The sequence below is a fragment of the Naegleria lovaniensis genome (assembly GCF_003324165.1).
Source record: "Naegleria lovaniensis strain ATCC 30569 chromosome Unknown tig040, whole genome shotgun sequence".
NCBI classification, from domain to species: Eukaryota; Heterolobosea; class Eutetramitea; order Acrasida; family Naegleriidae; genus Naegleria; species Naegleria lovaniensis.
In genome coordinates, this window is record NW_025407862.1 from 363,348 (window position 1) to 382,572 (window position 19,225).

Below are 19,225 nucleotides of genomic sequence, written 5' to 3' on the forward strand. Positions count from 1 at the left end.
CTCTTTTTAATCAGACAAATGGTTCAGCGATTGATTTCTTTTCTGCCTTATTTTATCTCGTGCCTTGCTAGCCTTCTTGCTGAACCGGTTTTTCAGCTTTGAAAGAAGCACCATTCGGTCCATAACTTTAAGTTCTCTACCTAGGGTGATAGCTGTGGCAATTTCTTGCTCTGTCGATTGTACAATTCTGTCCACTTGAGTCTCTAATGGCCATGTTCCATCCATTGTCACCCATGGATGTTCCTTAATTTCCTTAATTGTAATTCTTTTTTGCCAATCCTTGCAGAACAATCGAACAAGAAGGTCTTTAAGGTTTGAACTGGCGATGTCGGGAATGTCTGGCTCGTCGTTCATAATGGAATTGTACATGCCTACAATGTTAAAGCCAACAAATGGAAGCTTTCCAAATGCTAAAACAAACAAAGTAACACCAGAAGCCCAGATATCTGACGCATAGCCATTATACGACCCAACATGACATGCCTCTGGTGAAAGAAATGCTGGAGTACCAGGAGCTGTGTTAAACATGGCATTATCTCCTTCCAAGACTGTGCTCACTCCAAAATCAGTTATTTTCAGTCGATCTTCGTTGGTAATTAAAATATTTTCTGGTTTGATGTCTCTATGTACAATCTTATTTTCATGCAAGTATTCAAGTCCACAAATTAAGTCTCGAAAATATTTTCGACACGCATTTTCTGAAAATGGCTCTCTATCTGTTTTTTCGAAAGATAATAGTTTCATCAAGCATCCTCGCTCTATATATTCGAACACTAGGAATAGCTTATCAGTTTTGGGGTCATCTATAACTTCATAAAGCTCTACAACGTTAGGATGCGAAACCTTTTTCAAAATTGCAACCTCTTTCATAAGAGACATTAAGTTAGAATCGTCTCCGCTTTTCATGGGTCGACCTAGCCTGTCCTTTTTTCTAGCGTCTTTGAAGCAAGATTTGTTGATAATTTTCATAGCAACAAGCTCATTGTTGTCACTTCTTCTGCATAGCTTAACCTTTCCATGCATACCCTTTCCAATCTTTTTGATAACGATATATTCATTGACAAACTTTTTACCATCCTTGTCATAACCTGTGGTAACAGTCTTTGTGAAGTGAACCTCTCTTGTTTTTGGCGAACCTGAAGAACCTTCTGAGCTTCCAGATATCCCAGAACCATCTGAATCAGATGTTGGGCTAAGTGCGCCTCCGTTTCCTAGGTTTAATGAATTCTCTAATTCTTGTTTTGCAACGTCCTTATCTGCCTCTTTTTCAGAATCGTCCTTGTCTTCATCTTCAGAAACTTCTTTAGTTTCAAGTAATGTTTTTTCTGACAATAATGATCGTTTTGACTCGGCCATAATAAGTGATCTTTTTGAAGCTCTGTTTACATCCTTAAGATCTTCTTTCACGTCGACTTCCGAGTCCAAACTTCTCACCATTTTCGCTTCGTTTGATCGTTTTCGACGAAGCTTTTTAGAGCCCGAACGAACGACAGATCTTGATGAGGAACGCACTTGAATGTTATAATCTTCCTCGTTTGAAGAAGAGTCCTCTCCTTCAATCCTCTTTCCAATAGCCAGATCATCTTTCGTCAGAGAGAACGAACTTGCTTGCTGTATCGTTTTATGCGACCAAAATCGTCTGAGCTCTGTTGTTTCTGTTTGAACCCCAATTTCTATCGGTAATCCTCGTTGTTGAATTAGTTGAAGAAATCTCAATTGTTCCGACGAGATTAATACCAGTATATTTTCAAGATCCTTGCTTGTTGAGTGTTCATTAAGGTATTGTTGTAAATTGATGATGGTTGCATTCTTCCACTGATCTTGCACTGCCGCATTGGAGAATGATTGTAAGTATCGTGTGTTGAAGGCTGTACCTCCTGCACTTGTTGGACCTAGCATATGAGGCGGTATTGAGGATGTGTTTGTACTGTTCATCTTTGAAGTACCAGTAGCCTCCGAGAAGCTCTCATCATCCGCATGATAGGCATCATGATTAGCAGGTGTTACTTTATGAGCAGGTGAGCAGATCTGTCCCATGGTGCCCTGCTTTCCTGTTACGATGATATAAAAGGCCTTTTATCAAGAGTAGGCTTGTTCCAGCGGATGAAGTTGTAGATGCAACTTGTCTTGCTCTACAAGTTCGTTGGGCGGGTTTGCAATTTTTGGTTTTTTTTGTGGACATGCTCTTTCCACCAAGTTCTTCATCCACCATAATCTTCCTCTGAAAAAGATTCTTTCAGAAAGCACAAAAATGATATTCGAATCGTATCAACAGATCACGTATTTAGATTTCAACATGCAATGTGAGTTTTATCAAGCAATCTTAAATAACAGTAAATGTACATTGTAAGGTTCGACAAATCTTGTAAAAGAGTTATAAATATATTGTAATGATGATGACATACGGCTTATTCAACCTCTCCCAAATAATCTTTCACTTCGGCAGGTGTTAATACACGGAAAAGCTTATCTTTACCCACAACTCCAATCTCAATATTCTTGTTGTTGATTTGGCCATCAAATCCTTCTTTAAGTGTTAAAATAGCAGTGTGAATAGCATCCTCGAGTTCAATGTCCGTTGAATAACGCTTTTCCAAAAATGTGTTTGCATTGACCATGTTCTTGCCAATTGCTGATGCTTTCCATGCCCAGTATGATCCACTAGGATCTACTTGATATAAATGTGGTCCAGTTTCGTCATAACCTGCAATCAATAAGCTTACACCAAATGGTCTAACACCACCAGTTTGGGTGTATTCTTGCATTACAGAGGCAAGATGTTTCACCAATTGAGAGACAGGGATACGTTCCTTGTAAATTCTATAATATTCTTCAGCATGTTTTCTGCCTTGTTTTGCGAGAACACGTGAATCTGGGCCCATTCCACTGTATACCATTCCGATATGATCAGTCAAAGGAATGACCTTTTGAAGCGATGTATGATCCACCAAAGGTGATGGGAGCTTCTTTTCCGTGGCTACAACAACACCATTGGTGGCTTTTATTGCGAGTGATGTACTTCCAGCCAATACAGCGTTAAGGGCATACTCGATCTGCACCAGTTTTCCGGAAGGTGAGAATGTAGTCAATGAGAATGATGTATCTGTGGACATTTTTTTATTAAAAAAAAACGAAAAGCCTCCTATTAATAGCTCCATTTTGCGATGACGAAAAGAATTGCACCGAGAAAGTGGAAAGCAAGGAAGAGATTATCGTGCTTCACGGTTCCAGAAACGATTCTGTACTGAACAATACAGATCATAACATCTCTGTACAAAACATCAATTTTCAGAGCTAAAAAATTCAAGAGAAATGAGCACGGTTTCGTTGACTCAAAAACCTAGCTCCACATCAACGGCTGATACGAGTGCCACCACTCCGTACGATTCTCCACCATTGAATGCTCGGAACAAGCGTGGACATCAACCCAGCACCAGTATGGAGCAAGGAGGTATCGTAGAGTCTCTGTATACTAACACCAACAACGAAGATGAAAATGATGATGTAGATTTGTTGGAAGAAAATATAAAACGTAATACCGGAAGAAATAGCTCGGTAAAGAGAAAGAAAAATCGGCTAGATTCGGAAACAAAAAAGAGAAAAACACAAACAGTGGAGGAGCATCACGATAGTGATGATACTAGCAGTGAGCATCATGAACAGTTTGAAAGAGGATGTGCTAACAATGAAACGAGTCAAAGTGAGCTGGATCACACTGAAAACATTACATCCCGTACTACAACGAGTTCAAGAAGTTTAAAAGCTCACAAACTTTTCAAGAAAACATCTCCCAAAAGTAACACAGACTCTCTCAAACTCATACATTTAGCACTACCAGTCTATAACAACAATCATGGTAACGACAAAACAAAATCATTCTCACCATTTCCTCAAAATTTCGAAGCAACAACAACAAGCCATACCAATGATATGGTTGTAGCTGAACCTAAGCATTCTGTAGAGGATACATCCTCTTCAAGAAAAATGATTATCATTTCAATAATTTTTATTTTCGTAGCCCTTGTGTATATTATACTTAAGCACAATGAATTGTACACTCAAATAGAATCCATGAGCAACAAGACATCTCTATTGCCAGAAGATCAAAAAAAAGTTTTTCAAGATTTTCTTCAAAACCAAATTTCATACTCTCAAAAGCAACTATTAGAATCCGTAAACATCAAATTATCAGACTTAGAAAAGAGAGTTAACATTGAATTTGAGAAGAATATGAATAATAATATTCTTTCTGTTAAGATAAAGAACCAAAAGGATATGGACAACATGAAAGATCTAATATTGGACAAAGTATTTTCAGAAATCGAAAAAGTCTTAGACAAACGACTGGGACAAATAACAGAGAGCCATAGAGAAGAGATGGTTAAAATTAAGGACGAAATGGACAACATTATTCCTTCGATGAAATCTTTGATTGACGATTCACTTTCTAAATACGCTGCAGACAAGATTGGGCTTGCTGATTACGCTTTGAGCTCGTTGGGAAGCAAAGTAGTAGAACACTCTCCGACTTACAACCCCACAGCTGGATTTTGGCCTCTATTTTCTTCTATCAAACGACCTGATATTATTTTGACAAGCGATACAACCATTGGGAATTGTTGGCCCATGAAAGGTATGTATTTCTCTTTTTTTAATTCACATTAACGAGCAATGTCGATATCGTTTAGGAGGTTCTGGTTTCGTCGTTATTGAACTAGCTAGCCCGATAATACCCACCGCGTTTTCCATTGACCATGTTCCACGATCGCTGACTCCTAATTTCTCGTCAGCTCCCAGACAATTTACAGTATTTGCATATGAAAACAGCACTTCTCTTGTAAAGATACACACCTTCGAGTATGACATTAAGGGACCAGCTACACAAACCTTCTATGTTGAAGAGAAAGCTACGAGAAAATATCAGAGATTTAGATTCCAAATAAGCTCTAACTATGGAAATCATCTCTATACATGCTTGTACAGGTTGCGAATTCATGGTGAGTCAGGCAACTACTTACTCAACTAAAGGAGAATCAAGACATCAGATTTTTATCAAATAAAAATGACAGAAACTACTTCTGCTGACAAGACATTTGCTGCTGGCTTGATGCGTGTGTTGGAGGTTTGTGTTGATCATCAGTAGAGCATGATTAAAGTAGATTTATATTCAAATTTGCAACAAAATTGATATCGGAATAACAACAATCAAATGCTTCATTTATTGACTATCATGGCAGCCAATCACAACTGAATACGACCATCAAATACGAGAAATTCAACTCAGTCAAACCAAGCTTGCAGAACAAATTGATAATCTTTCGAAGAAACTGGACCAATGTAAAGAAGATGCACAATTTATAAACGTTACACCCTACTTGCAGAAATTAGCAAATTCTCGGAAGAAAGTCATTAACATTTCGACCACACTGGGTCACATTTCGGATCGCTTGAATAGACTCAACAAGCTTGCCAAACAAAAGTATGTTCTTATTCTCCTTTGAGCTATGATGTCATCCTTTCAATTAATTGTCGATCATCATTCTTGAATAATAACCCAACAACAGATATCCAGAGCTTGAACAACTTCGACAACAACGAGAGCGAATGAAACAACATACACCTACCACTCCTAAATTGTCATCATCCCAACCACAAACAGAGGGTTTTAATTCTTCTTTCTCATCATCATCCACAACACCATCAGAAAGCAAAGAGCTCTCAACCCCACCATCCGATTCAAACCTCCAACAACAAAACCCACCAGCAACAGCCACCGAGACTCCTCTCTCATCTTCAAACCGTAACGAACAGCAAGTAGAAGCGTGGGCTCTGACAGAGCAAACGAGTAGTACTCCAAGGAATGAAGCACAACAAGAGGAACAACAACAGCAAGAGCTATCACAACAAGAGGAAGAAACACCATCAGCCACGGATGCAACCAATAACATCAGTACTGAAGACCAATAAAGACATCATAACGTCCACGCGCCAAAAACAAATTACAATTTCTCATCATTCATCTGAAAAAATTATGCAAAACAACACACAAAAGCTAAGGTCCATTCAGCAACTCCGAGAGAATCAACCCTATAATGGGGCTTTATTGGAATGTATCCCTAGTCCTGTCGTATTTGAATACTATGACGAATTTGGAAAATATGAAATGATCGTAGAGGTATTGAATAGATCTGCAATTCCGACTGCTATTCGATTGAAAAATCATTCAAATAAGTTTTTCAAAGTGAAACGAGTCGATGCAAGCGAGGGAAAAATAGCTCCTGGGCTATCGGCCAAGATCTTGGTTACTTTTCAACCAGATTCATTGCTGGATTATACTGAACAAATTTCAATTATTAGCGCCTCTAAGGATGAGATAATACTTCCATTGTTGGGGCGAAGAAAAAGGCCTCTATTAACACTTCCAAGAATAATTGATTTAGGACACTGCTTTATTGGGACTGAAATAAGTAAGGAAATCAAATGTAAAAACACAGGAGGAAAAGGGAACTTTTTGTTTCAAAAAGACTATGATCCAACTACCAACATTAGATTTTTATTTTCTTCTCTGAACGAATTCGATCATTCACAAATAATTGAAGTCTCACCATTTATAATATCTCCAAAATACTTCTCGCTAGAAGGAAACGAAGAAATACCAATAACGATAACATTTAGGCCAGTGTCTGTCGGAGATCATGAACAATCTGTTTTCTTAATTTTCGATAATGAGCAGGTGTTTGAAATTAAGATTCAAGGTTTCGGTCAATACCCAAATATTGAGCTTTGTGCCATTTCAAACATTACAAATTTTGATAGAAAAAGCCATCCATCGTTGTTGTGTTTTGAAAATGTCTATCCTTTCCAAAAATCACCACCTCAATATTTAACTCATTATAACGATAGTGACATTGCTGTTGATTTTGAATGGAGGTACATTAACGAGTATGCGGACATTCCTGTACAAACACATACTTTAAATTTACCATTTTCAATTAAGCCAAGCAGTGGAAGAATTGACCCAAGACAGCATATCAATTTTGAAGTTAGATTTACGCCTAAAGAATTGGGTATTTACTCTGGCTACTTTATTCTTTTCTTAAATAACGTTCCAATTCCAGCTTCTTGTGACCATCCTCACTTTTACTATTACAAAGCAGGTTTCTCTTGGTTTAAAAACAGTATTTTGAATTCTTTAACGACTTCTGACCCTTTGAAATATTTTTCAAGCTATGATGAAGATGTTGACTCAATTGAAGAAGAGCAAAGACAAACAGTCTTTGGAGCTGAGAAAATTGATGTTATTGGGAGCGTACCTGTTTTTCATTGTCGAGTTCATGGAGACACCTCAAAGCTTAATGTGACAGTGAGTCCACCGATTGTTAATTTCAATAGCTTAGAGGTGGGAGCAATCTTTGAAAAAGAGCTTTTTCTAATCAATAACTCGGATTTTGAGGCCCCGTTCAAATGGCTCATTGGTGGCGAGGAAGAAGGTATTATTGTAGATTTTATTCCTCCAACTGGTTCCATATTACCCAAACAACGGTATCCAGTGAAATTGCTTCTCAAGTGTGATAGGTATCAGTCGTTCGAGATCAGTTGTCTGTGTGAAATTGCCAATTCTGACAGCATTGAGCTGTTTGTAAGAGGAGCTGTAAGTATGTTGTCTATTTTGCTTTTTTTTCATTTAGCCTTGCTAGACAAAGCCACAAACTCTGAGAGTCGATACTCCTTGTATTGATTTCGGAACGGTGGAAACGAAAAAAGTTTTGACGGATTGCGTTCAGATTTCGAACACCTCCCTTCAGGAGTTGTTTTGGGAAGTAGATATTCCAGAAAATGACGCCATTATATGTTCTCCAAAGCTTGGAATGCTAAGAGTTGGAGAGTCGGTCCTTGTAAACGTTTCTATTGAATCTTTCTATTCTCAAATCATCAAACATTCTTTGGTATTTAAGGTTAAAGATGGCCCTCCTCAATTTGTCGAAGTACATGCTGATATTCAAGAACCCAAAGTAATTTTGGACAAGTATTACCATGATTTAGGAAAAAGTATCAAGGTGGGAGAGTAAGTATTGTTTGTTGTGAATCAAGATGAGTTTACACTTTATTTTACAGTGAGGTTGAGGTAAAAGTTCGTATGAAGAACATTTCTCAGATCAGAGCAGAGTATTGCTGGTACGATTTGGGACAATTTGCTGCAGAATCTAGAGGATATGAAATCAGGTTGGAAAACGAGAAGGGACAATTGTTGCCAGAAGAGGAAGCTTATACAAGTGTGATTCTGAAAGCACTATCCCCAACACCAAGCCTGGAAGAAGTATTTCCTTGTTTTCTACAGGACGACAAAACAAAATTCATGGGAATCAAGTTAATAGGAAGTATAATTGACTCATCCAACCTTGTAGAACAAATTGGACACACTACTGCATGATCATGAGTAACTTATTTGAATGAAAAGGATACAACAATGTATCCTAATCAATTGTTATAAATTATTAGGTACGACCTCAAATGGAAACGGTGAAATATATTGCCCTTGAATGATAAGACTGTCCTCATGATTATACCAATAACTGTTAGAAGACTTAGTCGGTGGATGAAGAGAGGTAGAAATGGAGAAGGAGATGATGTAATCACTAGGTTGTAGAGTTTTCTCATCCTTAGTAAGCGAAACTCCAATAAAATCAATTAATGGATGAAGGGCAATGGTGAACAAGTCAATACAGCAAAATCCAACAAGTGTATGATCCCTAGAGCTCTGTTCTTTTTCAAAAACTTTGATACTGATATAATTTTTGGTCAAGTCATCTATCATTTGCTTGCTTGGAATAATCAAGTTGTCAAAATGGTCAGTTCGGTTTGCTGGTGTATTTTCCAATTCTGACAAGTCTCGAATTGAATAGCTCGATCTCATCAATGATTTCTTGGTTGTCATGTTGTAAATAAACTCTAAATTGAAATCTTTCCATTCCAAAAATTCATGTTTGGCCATTAACGGTAATTTGTATGAAAATTCTGTTAATGTAAAGTCGTGAACCATTTCAGCCACAATAAAAAGCTCCGATGTAGTTGATGGAGCGCTTGAGCCTTCTTTGATATTTAGTAATTTAATCTCTCCAATTGAAATGTATTTGAAGGGTTTGATTGCTTTCATTGATGTATGCTCTGTTGTTTCTACAGAATATGATGAGTAATAAACAGGGCAAGTACTTGCACTAGGAAGTTGTGATTCGATCAAATTATTCAATTCATTATCGCTATCATCGCTATCTTCCTTTGGTTGTTGAATTTGGACTTTTTTGTCCTTCTTTTTCTTGGGTGTATTTTCCGATGGTTTTTTGGAATCATCCGAATTGCTTGATGCAGAGTTCTCTGATGTCTTGTCTATTGATCTTCTAAAACCTAAAAATGATTTTTTCTTAGGAGAAGAAGCGTTTAGGGCTAGAGGGTCCAATGAAGGTCTTGATCCTTCATCATGACTTAGTCTAATATCGGGTGAGGATGTTGGTAGATCCAAACTTGCTCTCCCCTGTAACGCAGCATTTTGTTCTGAAGTGTTACTTTTTGATCTCTTCTTCAAACCTAAAATTCCTCGGATCATGATGATGAATCTGTAGGTTTCTTTAATAAACGCTGAAACTAGAAATTTTACTGTGCACGCTCAACAGTAAAGTTCTTCAAAAGCAAAAACGGAAGCACTATATTTCAGAGAATGAACCACGTGACTTTGCAACAACAACACTACTCAAAATCTCTCTCTATTTGGAACTGAAATTGTGTTTCCGAAATGAGAAGAAGAAGAATAACGTCGTTGAATCAAAAGAGAGAATTTTTTTTTAGTTTTTTCATCAAAATCGGACTGCATGCCATTCCGCAGCGTGTCTTCAAATTAGAGAGCACTGCCACGAGTGGTCAGCACCCTCGATTTTGATTGACAGCAATTGGCGATTTCCAAGTACGAGGAAATGAAGCGAACACGAAAGGAAATAGAGAAAGAGGTTGTTTTATTAACAACTTTCTATCCGTCAATCCAATCCCAAAATCCGATCTATTTAAATTTCCTCATCAATAAAGTGATCAGATCTCTTGGCTGCTATCCAATGATCCAAGAATTACTTTAGTTATTACATGACTTTGACCCAAAAACTTCATGATTACCGCCAAGAGTTGCCGCCAAAATATGGCATTTCATTTACATTGCAAAATGTTCATTCAGAAAAAACTCACTCCATTGTTTCTTTTGATGATTGGCACTCATGTCCGTACATTATAAACATCGACAACGAACATCATTGGATAGTTCCGAAGAGATGGATCACTCTGCGTTCAATCTCAATCATAAAACCCTCAAGAAATTACTTTTAAATTATGGAGAATATCCCTCAAAATATCGAATGCTTATTTGGAGATACATGTTGGAGCTTCCCGAAAATAAGGACCACTTTGAAGTGTTGTATTCGAAAGGTATTCATTTCACGCAGTACAGTCTTCATAAACGATATCCGATTAGTAACTCTTCAATCTTTCGAAAAATACAACGAATTATTTCTGCACTGGCAAATTTATCACCAATATTTGGAACTGTGGATTATTTACCTGAAGTGTTATTTCCATTCCTCAAAGTGTTTAATCAAAGTAGTTGTTCAGTTTTTGAAATTGTTTCTACCTTTTTTGGTAAGTGTGTTTGTGAAAGATTTGTAGTTGGTTACAACAATGATGAATTTCTTGAGAGTAGCTAATTGGGGAAAGGAATGGTTTGAATTTTTCCCAAATGCACCTGTCACAGTGATGAACTATGTGGCTTCTCTTTTACAAATCAGTGACAATGAATTACTGGAACATTTTGTGTCCGTTGGATTGTCTCCAGAGATTTATGTTTGGTCATTGTTAAAAAGCGTATTTACAGAAGTATTTTCAACAGACATGTGGCTTAAAGCATTTGATCACATCTTTTCAATGCCTCCTTCATTTATGTTTTACTTTATTTGCGCTTATTTGAGTTACTTTAGAAAAACGTTCTTTCAACTCAAGACTTGTCAAGATTTAGAAGATTTCTTCCACACCATTCACGCTTGTGATTTGGACAAGATTTTACACTCTGCCTATGACATGCATCATTCAACGTTTCAATCTTCTGTACAAAGAGCAATTACTTCTTCGTATGGAGTGTTCTCACCTCTTCAAAAAGGTCAATACGTTCTTGGATTAAGATTTCCAAAGCATTCTGTAGATTTTCAAATGAAACAACGAGAAAAAATTGCTCGAAGCGAAGAAGAAATTGACATTGCTAGAACTAATTATGAATCTTTAAAGAAACATAACACAGAGTTTGAAATTGAGCACAGGAATTGGCTCATTCGTCAACGAGCAATTTTGGAAGCCAGTAGAGATCGACAACAACTCGCAGATCAGATCGAACGAGAACTGTTAGAAGAGAAAGAAAGAGTGAGACAATTAGAGCTTCAAGAACGTCTCAAAAACATTGAGTTTCTTCAAGAACGAAGGAAAATTCTTGGACAAATTCAAGAAGCAGAAGCAAATATATTGTCACAAGCTGCAGATCAAAGGTTGCACTCCGCTCGTCAAGATACTTTCAGTGACATGAAGCACATGACTAGAAACATGCATCTCAACGAAGTTGAAAAGATGGAGGAAAGTAAACGAATGGATTACCACTTCTTTGTCGAACAGAATCCTCCAGAACAATACACTCCACAACCTGCTGCAGCAGGAATTGCTGAAATGCATCCTCGACATTCGATTGCTTCGGAAATGTATCAAACTCCTCAGGCACCTACAGTATCTGTTGATTCTCCTCATATTTCAAAAGCTACAATATTAGAATGCAATCCACCCATCCAAGCTTCTGACTTAGGCCCCAACAATAATTCGATGCAAATACCGTTGACGGTCACACCTCCTACAACAACGTTGAATCTTGCAACAGCTACGAATGAAAGTGTTGAACGGGACACGATACAAACACAACCAAATGCTGTACCAAGTAGTCCTATAACAGCGAGACAAGATTCCCAACTTAGTTTTGCTGAAGGTCTGAATGTTCACATGTTGGGTAAGGAAATTACCAGTCTACAACAAGAACTCGATTCTCTCCATGAAGCTGTGGGAGGAACAAGTGATATTAACAAGAAAGAAAGTAACTTGATTGTCAACAAAGAACCTCCAAAAGAAGAATCAACAAAACGAGTTAAAAAAGTGAAAAAGGAGAAAAAGAAACAAAAGAAAGAAAAGGATTCCTCTTCTCAAAAGAAAAAAACAAACACCAAATCAGAATCTCCATCACAACCTCACCTAGTTTCCAACAAGTCATCTGAAGCATCGACAAGGAAAAAGCAAGTAGTACCATCTGTGGAAAAGAAAAAATCCAACGCTCCAACCTCAGAGATGAGTGTTCAAACGGAACGAGCAAGTAATACTCATTCGAAATCCACGAATGGTAAGAGTCATGATGATGATTCATCCAAAAAAACAAAATGCAAGAATAGTTCTGAAATTGAAATTTCCGCCATGAGTGAAATTAGTTCACAAAACTCTTCACACCATGACGAACATGAAGAACAATTTTCAGAAATTAGAAAATCTCTCTCTCAACAACGATCTCAACTTGAAAGATCTGAAGGAGCCATGCAACATATTGAGAATCTTGCATCGTACATTTCACAGCAAACGAAATCTGCGTCCAGAACGGCGAACAGTGCTTCCAATATTTCTAAAAGTGTCTCATCATCTTCCATTTCATTGGATACTTCGAATACAAGTCAGGTCTATTCAAGATTTGATTATTTGGAGAAAGTCGATCAACGAGTGAATCATTTGATTCAAAAGAAATTTCAAGAATTTATTTCCAAACGAGAGGAATCGAATAGTAAGAAAGAATCGACTAACGCTTGCTCTTCTCCAGGTAGTTTAGGATCAGAGATGAGTAGAAACAAAACAATCAGTCATCTCTCTCCAAGTACAAGATCAAAACGCGAAATACCTTCCAGTCACTCAACGACTATAAAGGATGAACGAAAGGAGGGCACAACAAACACTCAATTACCACCAACGTATTACGTGGTAGAGGAGAAGAATTTGAGTTATCCAACGACGAACACAACCATGGCAACCTCGAAGGCTATGGGATCGTCCTGTAATTCATCTAGTGTAAACTCTTCTGCGGCAGGAAATGGTTCTTCCTTCCTATTGAATGCAACAGCAGAACCATATTCTTCTGATTCGTCCTCTATTACTTCAAATAAGCGAGTGAATGGAGTTAGAAATCGAGGTAATATTTCTTCAACCATTAATCCTCACTTTGAAAATGGTAACCTCAAGTTTATGAGTTCGCCTTCTCAAAGATCGGACAATGATTCCTCATCGGATGTGAATTCTCTGTTGAGACACAGTAGTGATTTTGAAACGATTGGATCCAAACGAGTGAATGCTTCCTCTCAACCCTCATCCGAGAGCAGCAATTCGTTGAATGCCTCTTTGATGAGCCAAAATTTTTCAAAGCCAACTCCTTTACTAGAAGAACGAAGTGACACAGATTCCATGTTGGAAAAGCCTAAAACATCCTCCAGTATGTTAACTGGACTGACCTCTTATCCTTCTCTATCGAGCAGTGTTGAGTCTATTCAGATGAAACCTCAAGACTATTCGTCGTTGGATTTAAGCTTCTTTAGCACTTCCAGCAACGAGGACCAGAATGTGACCATTTCTACCTCTTGTTTAATCAGTGACGAATAAATTGATATTCTTCTTTCTTCTTGATAGGACCCTCCTTGGTTACACCAAAGCACAACCAAAGTTGATGGAGCATTGAACATCCATACATGACTCTCTCTTTATTCCTTGGTTTCTAATTTAAGTTCCGAGGAAGACACAGCATGTTCTTTCGGCTCTCGAGGTGATACCACAATGGACTTGGTGACTGGCGCCTTTAAGTCTTCACTGGATGGCACTTGAACTACTATTGGAATCTCTAATCGTTTGTGATTCTCTTTTTCTCTGGCGCTTAACAAAACTTCCTCTTCGGATGGAATTGGAGAAACATGGTGATGTGCTTTTAACATGTAGGTGGTCAATGTGCCTTTTCCTTTAACCTCAACACCTTTTCTTTCGTCAAATTCAAACAAGTCATAAACTCTTTCATAGGTTTGTCTTGTCACTTGGATACGGCCTGGTATTCCTGTCGATTCCTGGTTTAAATGCAAATAGTTGTGATATTTGAAAATTACAATAACAGAGAATACTCACCATCTTGGAAGCAAGTGTGACGGTTTCTCCCCACAGATCGTATGCAAATTTGAGAGTACCAATACTTTAATAAGTGTATGTTAGGTGATGCGGCGAATTGAATGTTCAACACTTACCATCCTGCAATCACTGAGCCGGTGTGCATGCCAACTCTAATGTTGAGAGTAGACTTCTTTTCCACATTGTAGTCATGAATAACTGAATACATATCCATGGCAAATCGGAGAACTTTCTCAGGGTGGTCGGATTGTTGATTGTGAAGACCACCAACAGCGAAATAGGCGTCACCACTTTGGTTGTTCATTAGTTTCTTTTGTTCAACAAAAATAAATGCAACTTACATTGTTTTGATCTTTTCTAACCCATACTTGTTAATACCTTGATCAAATCCATTAATTAATGTGTTAAGCAATTGAATGAGATCTATGGCGGTCATTCCAGAAGACATTTTAGTAAAGTTGACCATGTCGCTGAAGAGACATGTTGTATCGTCCACTTTTTCACTGATGTAGGTTTCTCCAGCTTTTAACTGTCGTTGGTGTGTTGTTTAAGTGTTGGTAACAGTCTATGAAACTACTTACTCTAGCAGCTACTTGCTCAGGAAGAATGTTAAGTAACAAGGCATCGCTTTTTTTCTTTTCCTCCTCAATAAGCATGTTGTGTTTTTTCTCGGAAGTGACATCCTTAATAAAAACGCTAATGAGGTTGCTTTTTTCAAAAGATGAGACGCTCATAGAAACTTGTGCCGGGAAGGTTGTTCCATTCTTTCTTTTTGCCTCGAGCTCGAACGACTCACCATAGCTTCTGGTAGCACTTGCCATGTTACCAATTACACTTCTTATTTTGTCTGCGCTGGTTTCACTAAATAACAACAATAAAGATGTTCCCAGTAATTCTTCGTGTTTGTAACCAAGCATATTCAACGCACTTGGATTGATAATGTCAATAAATCCAGTTCTACTGTTTAAAACGATGGCACCGTCCACAGCAGCATCTTTAAAGAACAATCAGTTACAATTAATAATGAAATCAAAATTACATACCCAAAATGGCTTTTGTTTTGGAAAATTTCTCTCCCTTTGCCTTTTTCTTTAAATCTGTTAGCGAATAGTACAAAATATAAGATCGTATCTCATCAAATTGCTCTAGTACGTCATAGGGAATGAAGTTGAACATTCTTCGTAATTGGTGGTTTTCATTATCAAATCTTCTAGCTTCTAAATATTTAAAGTAAGCCAGCACTAAAAGTAATAATATGGAAATACTGGTAGCTAGAGGACTAATGATTCTGTTTGGAGTTTTGAAAGCATTGACATATTGAGTCAAAATTGAGTACATCTTGGTTGAGAATAGTCCAGATGTTGCAAACAACTGGTTGTACCTTTTGATTAACTCATTTTTGGAATAAGTACCTCTAAAAGCATCTTCGTTGAATCTGTCGGCAGCCAAACTATAAGTATCCATCAGATCATCAACTCCAATGCAGGCAGAAGTATCGTTAGAGGTACAGTTTAGCTTGGAAATTATCAAGCTATCAATTGATGATGATATTCCACTTATTCCAGCAAAGTTATTTTGCATTGTTCCGTATCTATAGTTTAACCAGTCAGCCATGAGATTTTGAGAATGTTCAATAATCTCTTTGTGAAATTGTTTCATGTTTGTTCCCAATACTGAAGAGTCACCAAAAAGATATTCACCAAGTTTGAATTTTTCTCTCTCGCTTGACTGCAGCACCTTGACACCATCGTCAATCTTAATCATTGTGTTGTATGACGACTGCATAAGGTCTAAGCTCTCGTATAATAACAACGCGCTGGCCACTACGGTCACAACAAATATTCCACCAATTAAAGCAGAAATTGTTCTCTTTGGAGAAAATAACGACCTTTCTATCTTAACAATCTTGTCCTCAGATCGTTGCTCAAGGTTATGAAACACTGTACCAACAATATCTTTTGGAAGTTTAGAAAAAAGTTTTGTGAGCTTGGAAAGCTCTCCTAAATGAATGTAGGAGAACACAATAAACACAAATATAAATAAAACGTAAACTACAAGCACTCCAACCAACGTAAAAATAAAGACTTGTTTCTCGTGATTAAGGAAAGAATCGCTTCGAGAGATCAAGGATGAGCAAAACTTTTCAAAAGATTCGGTAAGTACAATTCTGTTCATCCAAACGTAAAGAAATTCGTAATTTTGAAAAATGTTTGCATAATCTTCCACTTTCCAGTTGTAGATTTTTGATACAATGGTCATAAGCTCTCCCGACATATCAGCCACTGAAGCGTTTTTCTTAGTTGATAGAAGTGAGGTAATGTTTCCTGTTTGTAAAATCGGAATCTATGAAGAAAAGTTACATACACAAATACACGTTAATGAAAACAACTTACATCAATAGTAATTATTGGAGCCACAAAGCTTTTCATGCTCTCAACTGCAAACTTTTGCTCGTTTACAATGGTTTTCACTTTCTCGGTAATTCCTTTTGCAATATTGATTGTTTCTTTGTGAGACTTATATTCAGTCATAAAGTAGTCCGTTCCGTTTTTGTCTGATATCAATTGAATCCATCTGACTCCCGACAATGCAAGGTATGTAACTGGTGATATTTGACAAAAATCATTAACTGTTGCTATTCTTTCTCCATCATTAGAAAGTCCTAAAGCCATCCCAAGAATGATACAAATAACTATGATTGAAACAACTCCTAGCGATTGAAGAAATAAAAACTTTGCTTTGCTATCATAAGGTTTGTTGATCGCCGACCTGTAAATAGTTTGTTTGTCTTTCTTGATATCTCCATACTGGCTAGCAGATTCAAGGTTATCCACATCATTTTCATTGGATTCTGTAAATGCATTTAGCTTCAAATCTTCGTCATTTAGGCTAACGGGAACAACTTTGTTAGAATGCAATCCTCTCTTTTTGAAATCTTGCCTATCCACAGAAAAACGTCGTTTCTTTGAGTCCTCTTCTTCAAGTATATTTGCCTCTTGGTAAAATTCTTCGGCAAGCTCGGATTCAAACAAAAACTCTTCAAGAAACTGAGCATAGCTTCTCAACACCTGTGCGTTGTTATTGTAATTAACAAGTAGATTATTGTAGGTAGTAGTAGAATTTTCCATCAACGAATGCATCATTTTCACAAGATTGTAAACCTTTTCGTTGTTTTCTTCGTTTGAAACGAAGTGTTTCCAAAATAGCTTTTGGTACTGTCTCAATTTTTCTTGCATGTTAGATACTGTGTTCAGGATATGTCTGAGTTCAAGAGAATTTTTGCCTTGAGAGGAATCGGCCTCAATTTCTTTGGTTCTCTGATAAACTGCGTATCTCTGGAGGATGTTGGTGTTCTTTTTGGCAGCTTTGGCCAATAGATGAAGAGCAAAACTTGGGGTGTGACCTTCCTCTAATTTGTAAAATATATATAGTGCTGATATTATCAAATTCGAAGTATCTAATTCCAGTCTCTGGTTCGTTGCTGCCTTAATAAAGTTAGATATTAGCTCGTTGTCATTTTTCTTCTTAATAGAAAATTTCATGTAGTGAAACAAGGCTCTTGGGTTAACCAGCTCCTTGAGGCTTGAAGATATAGACAAAGAGTCGTTCTTCAATCCACGAAGACGTCTCTCCACGTATCTACTAATTACTTGAGAATAAATTTCCACAACCGCAAAACCAATGATGAAGAACAAAATGAAAGACCCAAATCCAACTCCAAACAATATTCCAAATCCAATATCATCAGAATTGGTTGGATTTGCTTCTAATGAAACGATGCTTGATATTGCGACACCAATTCTACTGAAAAATACTCCACCAAATACTGAATTCACAATCCTATGATGAAATGGTAGGTCATAAACTAAATACGCAAACAAGATCACAGAGATTATTAAGTACAGTATAGGTCTTGCTACAAATGCTTGAGGAGGAAGGGCTTGAGAAATGATGAGGTACACTTGATTTAGTGATACCCACGTTGCTATTAAGAAGGGGTTGTCCATACTCAACCAAGTGTGTTTGTTCACCCAAGTGTCGCTCAGTAAAATAAGCCCCAAAAAAGTGAGCGGAATCTGGATGATCATGAAAACCAACGAAATTACTGCAAATGAACCATTTAGTGGGTTCCTGTGCGAAATTGACAATGGTATCCAAGCTTAGTTTGTACTTACCAACATGCTACTTCAGGAAATCTTCTTAGAGCATACTTGGCCACACCATCCTCGAACAGTCCTTGTGTAGAGTAATCACATGCCCAAAACGACGTGAGTGAGAAGACGAAAGCCAATCCAAATACTCCAAACAATATGCATATAGTCCGAACTGTGTTCTTAATTTTTTCTGAATGTTTGCTTCCTCGATGCAGAGCCTTATATGCAAAATATATTGACAACATTGAAATAATTTCTAAAACGGCCAGTATGATGGAAATGGCCATAAATAATTGATAAGGATACCAGTTTGCTCCCAACGTTCGGGGAACTGCAATCACTTTTGCAGCTAATTTTCCATTCTCACCCCAAGCAAATTCTGAAATATCGAATTAAGCAAAATAAAGAATTCAGCAAAGGCTGCTGGATTTGTTACACATACCTGATTCCCATCCTAGACTTGTTGATTGCCATAGCAGCATGATATTGAAAAGTACTACTAGCAAATTCGGAACCGGTTTTGGTAGCTTTATGGAAACAAGAAAGAAGAAGGCTACGCTTTCAAACTGGCCTAGCAATGTATTTCCTCCTAAAACCACCGAGCTTGTTTTTGAGTGGTTAGAGCCCTTGGAATGCACGGATTCTCCATCGTAGTCTATGACGCTACTATTGTTCGTTGGGTTTTCTCTGAGAGATGATATTCTCTCCATCATGTGAGTCGTTTTTTTTAAAGTTGTACACTTAGTGGCGGTTAACAGCCGTTTTTGTAGGGTAAAAGGCGGGTGGTATCAATGTTCCGAGCTATGTTC

General features: G+C 37.5%; 7 protein-coding genes across 7 annotated transcripts; 3 read left to right on the forward strand and 4 right to left on the reverse strand.

The window, feature by feature from the left end:
- Nucleotides 1–6: 6 nt before the first annotated feature.
- On the reverse strand, nt 7–1,899 carry C9374_010196 (uncharacterized protein; the record flags this gene model as incomplete). Its single annotated transcript, XM_044685713.1, has 1 exon — nt 7–1,899. The coding sequence occupies one exon, from the start codon at nt 1,897–1,899 to the stop codon at nt 7–9; it is 1,893 nt and encodes a 630-aa protein (XP_044544366.1).
- A 509-nt stretch (nt 1,900–2,408) lies between these two features.
- Nucleotides 2,409–3,113, reverse strand: C9374_010197 (uncharacterized protein; the record flags this gene model as incomplete). Its single annotated transcript, XM_044685714.1, has 1 exon — nt 2,409–3,113. One exon carries the CDS (start codon nt 3,111–3,113, stop codon nt 2,409–2,411), a length of 705 nt encoding a protein of 234 aa, XP_044544367.1.
- A 199-nt stretch (nt 3,114–3,312) lies between these two features.
- C9374_010198 (uncharacterized protein) lies at nt 3,313–5,967 on the forward strand (the record flags this gene model as incomplete). Its single annotated transcript, XM_044685715.1, has 5 exons — nt 3,313–4,633; nt 4,689–4,997; nt 5,070–5,122; nt 5,238–5,479; nt 5,565–5,967. 5 exons carry the CDS (start codon nt 3,313–3,315, stop codon nt 5,965–5,967), a joined length of 2,328 nt encoding a protein of 775 aa, XP_044544368.1.
- A 64-nt stretch (nt 5,968–6,031) lies between these two features.
- C9374_010199 (uncharacterized protein) lies at nt 6,032–8,431 on the forward strand (the record flags this gene model as incomplete). The annotated part of the gene is made up of 3 exons (XM_044685716.1): nt 6,032–7,651; nt 7,698–8,065; nt 8,116–8,431. The coding sequence occupies 3 exons, from the start codon at nt 6,032–6,034 to the stop codon at nt 8,429–8,431; spliced, it is 2,304 nt and encodes a 767-aa protein (XP_044544369.1).
- Nucleotides 8,432–8,485: 54 nt separating this feature from the next.
- C9374_010200 (uncharacterized protein) lies at nt 8,486–9,601 on the reverse strand (the record flags this gene model as incomplete). The annotated part of the gene is made up of 1 exon (XM_044685719.1): nt 8,486–9,601. One exon carries the CDS (start codon nt 9,599–9,601, stop codon nt 8,486–8,488), a length of 1,116 nt encoding a protein of 371 aa, XP_044544370.1.
- Nucleotides 9,602–10,256: 655 nt separating this feature from the next.
- Nucleotides 10,257–13,752, forward strand: C9374_010201 (uncharacterized protein; the record flags this gene model as incomplete). The annotated part of the gene is made up of 2 exons (XM_044685720.1): nt 10,257–10,674; nt 10,736–13,752. 2 exons carry the CDS (start codon nt 10,257–10,259, stop codon nt 13,750–13,752), a joined length of 3,435 nt encoding a protein of 1,144 aa, XP_044544371.1.
- A 98-nt stretch (nt 13,753–13,850) lies between these two features.
- On the reverse strand, nt 13,851–19,129 carry C9374_010202 (uncharacterized protein; the record flags this gene model as incomplete). Its single annotated transcript, XM_044685721.1, has 9 exons — nt 13,851–14,204; nt 14,263–14,326; nt 14,379–14,552; nt 14,604–14,791; nt 14,844–15,256; nt 15,306–16,605; nt 16,656–18,393; nt 18,438–18,795; nt 18,859–19,129. The coding sequence occupies 9 exons, from the start codon at nt 19,127–19,129 to the stop codon at nt 13,851–13,853; spliced, it is 4,860 nt and encodes a 1,619-aa protein (XP_044544372.1).
- Between the last annotated feature and the right edge of the window lie 96 nt (nt 19,130–19,225).